The sequence below is a fragment of the Trichechus manatus genome, unplaced genomic scaffold, assembly GCF_000243295.1.
Source record: "Trichechus manatus latirostris isolate Lorelei unplaced genomic scaffold, TriManLat1.0 scaffold00131, whole genome shotgun sequence".
Taxonomy (NCBI): domain Eukaryota; kingdom Metazoa; phylum Chordata; class Mammalia; order Sirenia; family Trichechidae; genus Trichechus; species Trichechus manatus.
In genome coordinates, this window is record NW_004444067.1 from 7,071,005 (window position 1) to 7,079,769 (window position 8,765).

General features: G+C 52.4%; 1 protein-coding gene across 1 annotated transcript in view; it reads left to right on the top strand.

Annotated features, from left to right (window-relative positions):
• ULK1 (unc-51 like autophagy activating kinase 1) overlaps positions 1 to 8,765 on the top strand; it is a 35,680-nt gene that overhangs the window by 5,887 nt on the left and 21,028 nt on the right. Inside the window, exons 5-6 of the mRNA XM_023739304.1 lie at positions 3,353 to 3,647; positions 6,732 to 6,784. Coding sequence (XP_023595072.1) covers positions 3,353 to 3,647; positions 6,732 to 6,784 — 348 coding nt within the window. The remainder of the gene's footprint in view (positions 1 to 3,352; positions 3,648 to 6,731; positions 6,785 to 8,765) is intronic.

Below are 8,765 nucleotides of genomic sequence, written 5' to 3' on the forward strand. Positions count from 1 at the left end.
GAAGTAATTTTAACGTAGAATGCAGACCTCGTGACATCACTCCTAAATGCTTGGTCTACCTCTCTGAAAATAAGGACATTATCTTACCTAACGACAATATCACTGTCACATTTTGAAAAATGAACAATAATTCCTTAATGTCTTTCATACCTGTTCCATATTCAGATTTGCCCACTTGTGCCCCCAAAACGTCTTTACAGTGGATTTGTTCAAACAGGGGCTCGATCCACAACCATTCACTACATTTATAAATCTCTTTTCATCTACAACAGCCCCCTACTCTTTCTGATGACTTAATGTGATCAGCACTTTTAACAAAGTAAAACGGGGTGAAATGATGAAGATCAGCTGGCTGTGTGGGGGCGGTGAGTGGCTTTGCCCCACGAGGAGGGGGCATCTGGGCTGAATCCTGATGGACACAAAAGAGCCATGCAGAGTTGTAGGGGGAGAGTGTGCCCAGCAGCAGTGAGGAGCAAACCTGACATGTTCAGGGCCAGTGTGGGCGGAGTGAGTGAGCAATGGAAGAATAGTTAGAAGTGAAGTCAGAGACGTGTACAGGAGCCAGATCACGTAACAGTGGAATGAATGAATGGATGAGTGAATGAACAAATACGTGCATGTGCGCTGTGGTGGAGCAGCTGCCTGAGTCTATGACTCACGGGTCAAGCACTTGTTCTGCTCTGGGCTCTGTTCTAAGCCCTCCAGACTGTCATCTCACTTGGTCCTTGTGACAACCCCATGATTTCCTGACTGAATCCATCAGGATGAGCTTGTTCTGTAGCAGTAACAAGCGTCTCCAAATACCTCAATGACTCAACACAGTCCCGGTTTATCCCTTGCTCCTGCTACGTGGCCATCACAGGGTTGGCTGGGGGCTCTGCTCTGTGTCATTCTTGCTCAGGGGCCCAGGTGCCGGTCATTTTTGGCCATGTCGAGTATTGCATTGTTGTTGTTATAGCTGCCGTTGAGTTGGGGACCCCATGCACAGCGGAATGAAAGCTGCCCAGTCCTGCAGCATCGCCAGGGTGGGTTCGTGGTTGGACCATTGTAATCCATGGGCTTTTCATTGGCTGGTTTTTGAAAGCTGCTCCCCGATATCCATTCTCCTCTTCTTCCCTCCCTGGGTTTTACTACTCAGAAAAAAGACTACACTTCCCAGCCCCTTGTAGCTGAGACATGACAAAATTCTGGGGTATGAGTGATGTGCAGCTTCAGGGAGGTGTCCCTAAAGAGAGGGTTATCCTCCCTCCCTCAGCTGGAATGTAGACGTGATGGTTGGCGCTGCCACAGCCAGCATGGGCAATGAGGTAAAAGCTGTACGTTAAGGGTGGTGGAGTAGCAAAACAGGATTCTAGCTTCTTGATGACCTGGGGTTTCCACACCGGCCCTGGCGTGGTTACTTTTACATGAGGAAGAAATGAATGATTTAGTCCACTGATTCTTGGAATTTCTGGTCACTTGTAGCCAGAACCTAAGCTCACTGAGTCAGCAGCAGAAGCAAATGGTACAAAAGGGTGCACGGTGAGACTTCTGCCCCTCCCCAGTCTCAGAGGGAACCACTGTTAGTCGTTTTTCTGTTTCCTTCCCAAGATTGACTATGCGGTTCCCCATATATGCAAATGTATATTTTTCTTTTTTTTTTCCCCCACTTATGGGAACATACGCTCTTCTGCACCTTATTTTTTTAAATTTAGCAATATGTCTTCGAGCTCTTTCCAGGTAAGTATGTAAAGAGCTGCCTTCTCTCCAACAGTGGCATCGTACCCCATCAGACAGATGTACCATTATTCATTTCATCAGTTCCCTGAAAACGGACTTACTACGCCATCGACAAGCTCACGTTGCCACAACCGCCCTGTGATTAACATCCCCATGCGTACACTTCTCGACCCTGGGAGTCTGCAGCCACAGGACACATACATAGAGGGGTAAGAGGGCTCTGCTTGTGTGGACAGAATTGCCAAATCACTCTACGCAGACATCGTGCCGGCGCTATAGCTGCAGCAGTGAGTCGGGGCGCGATTGAGGTCGAGGTTGGAAGTCCACAAACGACAATCAGATTGGAGCCCTGGTAGCGCAGTGGTTAAACGCTCACCTGCTAACCAAAAGGTCAGCAGCTCCAATCTACCAGCCGCTCCTTGGACACCCTATGGGGCAGTTCTACCCTGTCCTGTAGGGTCGCTATGAATCGGAATCTGCTCGACGGCTACTGGTTTTGCTTTTTTTTCTCCCTTCTGTCCCTGTGTCTGTTTGTCCGTGGGCATAACCTTATCTGGAGTCAGTGTCGAAAGTCTAAATGTGAGACTGGCCTTTCTGGAACATCTAACCTGGGACAGAGGGTCGCCCCCGCCAGCAGCGCTCTCCCAAGCACCAGCTGTTCTTCACGTGTGCCTGGGGGGCCTCTGAGAACCTCCCACATTCCTGAAGCGCAGGCCTAAAATCACACCCAGGTCTAGAAGCTTCCCCTGTGCTCACTGCCGCAGCCCCGAGAAGGAGGTGTTACTTACCTTGTCTATTTTACAGAGGGGGAAACTGAGGCCCAGAGACGAGGAGACTCGCCCAAGGCCCCTTGAGGGTGAAGCCTAGTTTCAGAGTAGGGGCCTGGCCTTTGGACTCCGGTCCAGGTGGGACGATGCTGTCTGCACAGCGTCTAGAATGCCCTTGAGGAGAGCAGGTGCCAGAGCCTGGGCCGTAAGCCAGGCCTTGCTGTAGCTGTTCTCCCATGCAACTTCACAGACACCCTGATTTCTATGCTGGGTCCAGGGACCCTGTCATTAGAGAGTGACAAGGGGGAGGGGGCTTCTTGAGATGAAAGGCTCTCTGAGGAGCTGGTGCTGTAGCTGAAATTGGCATATTGACAGAAAGTCAGTCGATGCAAAGGCCCTGTGGCTGCCGTGAGGATGAGCTGGGCCAGTGGGGCATGGCTGATATGGGAGGCAGTGTGGAGGCAGCAAGGCCGTTAGGAGCTCCTGGGGTGGTCCAGCCAAGACAGGCTGGTGGCGTGGACCAGCGGGTGGCCATGGGTATGGACTTGCGGGGAGGGAGAGGAAGCAGCTTGGCGGTGGAGCTGGATGTGGTGGGGAGGTGGGCGGGGCAGCATCAGCTGGCGTTTGGCCTTGGCTGGCGGAGCCACTCAGTGAGGGAGAGGGAGTGCAAGGAGTCGGAGAGCTGGGACCCTGTGCTGACTCAGGGATGCCAGCAGGGTCTGCCTGCCGTCACTGTCCTTCATGCCTCCAGCACGTCCTGCAGGGCGCATTACTCTGTCCCATCCTCTGGGCCCGCCTCGCCTGTATCAGGCAGCATCACTGTCGGGCGGCAGAGGCCGCAGGACACTCGCTAATTACTTTTCCAGGAACCGGTTGGGGAAGCTGCGGGCTTCTGGCCAGCGTGGCACTCACTCAGGAGCAGACGGAGGTTCACGGTCTGGAGCCCGCCAGGGTAGGAAAGACGCTGGATGAAGGCGTGGGGTCCCAGCCCATCTCCTTCCCATTATCCAAGCCCTTCGAGCCCCTCAAGGCATCCTGCAGGGCCTGCTTCCTGAGCCTTCGACTGAGCACTAGCACCAGCTGTCCCTCTGAGGGCCACACCAGCCACCCCTCTGCCAGTCCCCACCCCTCAGATGTGGCAGTCCTGGGCACAGACGGGAGGTACCCGCTGAGCGTCCTTCCTCGATTCCGGGTTGCCCAGGGACTCCCACCCACAGAGGCAACAGCATCAGTAAAAGCAACTTTGAAAAGAGCTTCCTAAGCCCCCCTGCCCCCTGGGTCTCTCCTTCTTCTTTTAAAAATTGAGGTGAGATTCACGTAATGTACGATTAGCCATTTTAAAAAGTACAGGTCAGTGACATTCGGGCCAGTCACAACGCTGTCTCCCACAGCCGCGGAAAGGAGGCGTGACTGACCTTGTCTGTTTTACGGAGAGGGAAACTGAGGCCCAGAGATGAGGAGACTCACCCAGGGCCCCCAGGGGGCGAGGTCGGGCCTCAGAGTGGGAGCTTGGCCTTGGGACTCTGGCCTGGGCGGGAAGATGCTGTCTGTCTACTCAGGACATTTCAAAGAAGTGGCATCAAACGGTATCGGACCTCTTGTGAGTGGCTTCTTTCTCAGCATAATGTCTTCAAAGCTCACGCGTGTTCTCGCGTGTATCAGCACTCCATTCTTCTTCTTTCCAAGGTGGACTTCACTGAGGGATAACTGACATGAACAAAACGCACACATGGAAGAATACACTGTGTGTCCACTACCCCAGTCAACACAGAACCTTTCCACCACCCCAAAAAGTTCTGTCCTCCTGACACCCAGTCAGTCTCTCTCCCCAGGCAAGCACTGACCTGATTCCTGATGCGCGTGATTTCTTTGCATTTTCTGGACGCTCACATCGCGGAATCATACAGTTTGTGGTCTTTTCTGTCTGCCTTCTGTCACTGAGGAGCCCTGGTGGTGCAGTGGTTAAGAGCTCGGCTACCAACCACGAGGTCAGCAGTTCGAATCCACCAGCCACTCCTTGGAAACCCTATGGGGTAGTTCCACTCTGTCCTGGAGGGTGGCTGTGAGTTGCAGTTGACTCGATGGCAATGGGTTTTCTTTCACTGAGCAAGGTCTGAGCCCCTCCACACTGTGGCCCAGGAGCTCATCCTTCTCATTGCTGAGCTCCAGCCCCAGGTGCTGTCCAGCCGACTCCGACTCACGGCGCCCACATGCACGTCAGAGTAGAACTCTACTCTGTAGGGTTTTCCAAGGCTGATTTTTCGGAAGCAGATTGCCAGGCCTTTCTTCCAAGGCCCCTCTGGGTGAGTTTGAACTGCCAACTTTTCTGCTAACTCTTTGTGCCACCCAGGGAGTCCCATTACTGAGTCATATTCAGGGAGTGGGTGGAGCGCAGTGGGTTTCTCGTGGCCTGTTGCTGGATACTGCGGCTGTGTGCAGCTTTGGCTGTCATGAATTAAGCTGTTAGGCACGCTCCTCCTGCAGGCCTTTGTGTAATCCTACCTGGGGTAAGACGACCGGGTTGTCCGGCAAGTGTGTTTAGTGTCGTAAAAACTGCCTCGGGGGCGCAGGTGCAGCCTTTCCCTCTGGGCTGGGGATGGGGAGGGCTGGGCCTGCCAGCCCGGGGCCCACAACACTGTCCAGCCCCTCCGGCTAGGGAGAGCTTTGTGAGGGTGGGGCTTGGAGATCCCACTGGCTGCGGCAAGTGGCCCCATTCTCATCCTCCCCTCCATTTGTTTCATAAACAGAATGGCTCAAGCCCCTGAGATTTGACCTTTGCTCTGAGGTGCTTTGCCTGAAGTCCCCTACCAGTTGTCTTAGAGTTGACCCCAACTCATGGTGACCCCACGTGTGCCAGAGCAGAACTGTGCTCCACAGGGTTTTCAATCTTCCATAAAAATTACAGCGTAGGAGACCCTGTGGGGCAGTTCTACTCTGTCCCACAGAGTTGCTATGAGTCAAAAGCGACTGGGTGTCAAAGGGTCTGTTTTTCTTTTTATAACAGAGACGCAAAGGCCCCTGAGCTAGTGAGAAGAGGTGCCGGGAGGGGGACTCAGGCAGTGTCAACCACTCAGCACGTGATGGGGTTAGGGGGTCGGGGTTGGAGGAGGGCCCTTCTCCATGTCCCAGCCCGCAGAGCTTCAACCCCTCTGAGAAGTGAATCCCCCTCCATGGAAGGGTGGGTTGAGGTGATTCTGAGAGGAATCGAGGAAGGCTCCCAGGTGTTGCGTCTTGTGTCCATGACTGCTGTTTCAAGAAAATTGCCCAAAACTTGTAAATAACGAGGGTAGCATGTTCTTCATCCTATCAGAACACTGTTTAATTGACCCACTGAGGATTACTTAATTATCTAGGGCAAGGATCAGGAAACTTGGCCCGCAGAGGACCAGATAGTAAATGTTTTGGTTTTGCAACTCTGTAGCAACTGCTTAACCTGGCCCAGAGAAGCACCAAAGCAGCTATACCAAACCAAACCCACTGCTGTGGAGTCGAAGCCAACTTGTAATGTCCTTATAGGACAGGGCAGAACTGCCCCACAGGGTTTCCAAGGTTGTGAATCTTTATGGAAGCAGACTGCCACATCTTTCTCCAGCGGTGTGGCTGGTGGGTTTGAACCGCCAACCTTTGGATTAGCAGCCGAGTGCTTTAACCACTGTGCCATCAGCTCCTTACAGAAGACAATAAGTAAGGGACTGAGCATGGCTGGATTCCAATAAAACTTTATTTGAAAAGACAGGCTTTGTATGAGAGTTATGTTTGTCACTTTTTGAAAATTATACTTGGGCACCATTCAAGTCAGGGCACTACGAGAATGTGGCCCTCCTGTTGTAAGGCATGGACACCACTCCTCACCCTGTCCGTGCCCATGGCAGCCATTAGTAACTGATCACAGAACCCTCCAACTTCTCAGCCTAAGCTTCTGGGTAGCCACTGGCCCTGTTGCCGTCGAGTCAATTCCAACTTATAGCAACCCTATAGGACAGAGTAGAACTGCCCTCATATGGTCTCCAAGGAGCAGCTGGTGGATACAAACTGCCAATCTTTTTGTTAGCAGCTGAGCTCTTAACCATTCTGCCACCAGGGCTCAGCCACTACCAGTCCCTTGGAGATGAAAGCCATTTGCCATTTCTTTTGGCATTGGAGCCTTGTCTGGGTGGGTGGGTGGAACCTCCATGAAAGGTGATGTGTGTTGAGGGTGGCCTCATTCAACCTCTTCTCCACTGTTTACCGCGCTCTGGGCCTCAGGCTGATCCCTGGAGATACAGAGATGAGCAAGACTCAGTCCCTGCCCTCAGAAGGTATGGAGGCCCAGGACGACAAAGAGTGTGGTGTTTACATTGCAGACACTGGAGCCAGACTGCATGGTTTCAATCCTAGAGCTGCTTCTTCTTGGCTGTGTTAACCTTGGGTCAGTCAGTTAAACTTCTCTTGTTCCAGTTTCCTCCTTAAATGAGAGTGATAACAGGAACCCACCTCCCAGGGTTGTTGTGGGCATAAGAGATACTTCCTAAAAAGCACTTAGAATGTTGCCTGGCATGTAGCAGGTATTAATTATGTTAGGAACAACGGGAGTGGAGGGAAGGATAAATAAACTGGGCCCAAGTATCAGGTGAACCCATGCCTCCTATCTCTTCTCCTTCAGCCTACTAGTGACCTTTTCAAGATGCAAATCCCATCTTGCCATCCCCTGGCCCCTCCTAGAGTTTAGGGTGAAGAGCTCCTTAGCTTGGCCTCCCTGCCCAGGATGGGCTGGGCTAGTCTCCTGCAAACTCCCTCTAGCAATCTCCACCCTTACTGCGCTACCCTCACTTCTTACTGACCTCTCCTTCTCAGCTCTTTCTTCAGTTGCTGTTTTAAGATCTTTTGTGCAGTGACTGCCCACTTTGCTCCCCTACCCCACGCCCACCCACTGAACTAGATGCCTCCTGAAGGCAGGGATTCTCTGGTTGGCACCCTGGCCACTCCGCTGCGCTGCTTAGCTTACAGTGTCTGTGTGCAGCAGGCGCTTGGTAAGTACTCACTGAATGAATGAGGGAATCAATGAACACGTGAATGAATGCTATGGCTGGCCACGTGGCACCAGGCACGTCTCTTCATTTGGAAAACAAGGGTGGGGGGCCAAGAGTCCTCTCGTGCCTCCAGCTGTAAAGCTCCTAGCGCCCAGTCCCGGGGAGGGAGTCTGTGTGCCCTGGGGCCTGTCGGGTGGACTCTGGGTGCAGGTGAAGGGCTTCTGGGAGGAGCTGGGTGCGGTTCCGCCCAGAGCAGCCGCAGCTCCTGCGCATGCGGTGGGGAGGGACCCGGCCGGAGAGCCTGCGTGTTCTTAGCAGGCTGGTGCCATGCTCCAGAACTATGACTGAAGGCTAGGGGTGATGTGGACTGTTTAGAATTACGTATTTGAAAAAGCAATGTTTGCACATTAAAGAACACAGTTTAAACTAGTTAACAGTGAAGAGGACAGACTTTCCATCCCTGCTTCCCTCTCCCAAAGCAACCACGGTTAAGTTTCCTGCCTGAGGTAAAATCCTGGCTCTTTCTCTTCCTAGCTGTGTGACTTTGAGCACATTACTTAACCTCTGTGGTCCTTTATTTTCTCATCTGTAAAATGTGCATATAATAGCACATACCTCACAAAATCATTGTAAGGAATAAATGAGTTAATGTACCTAAAGCACAGTGCCTGGCATATATATGCTTAGTAATGGGTTAGCTGTCACTGTAACAAGTTATATATACATGTGGATGTCAAATACACCCTCCCCTGGCTTTGTCAAAATTACAAACATTGTTCTGCATTCTTCTTTCACTTGAATTATAAGCCTTGGAGGACTCTACTTTTCAGCATACGTATGTATATATTTAACTCTGTGGCTAACGGCTGGGTGTTGTTATTCCATAGAATGGATGCACCATCATTACCGAACTTTTCGTGTCTGATGGACTTATGGGCTATTTCTTAGGTTTTGGTACAACCTTTCTGGCAGAGAGTTTGGCATTACGGTGCACAAGTTGAAATGGCATCGCCTCTAACGTTGCTATTCGTCTTCTAAGGGCAGTCCCGGCGCTTGGATACATATGCCACACGCCAGATGCTCTCGGAGCTTTGGGGTGCGACAAGGCAAACCATTCCGGCCTGCCGATGCAGGATGCAGGGCAAGTTTGCGGCTGGAGATAGCCTGGGAGGACCTTCCGCCCCCTCCGGGTCAGCTCATCTCCGCCTCTGGCCCCGCCCCACTCAGGCCACCTCATATAAGGCTCCGCCCCCTCCAGCCAACCCCGCCC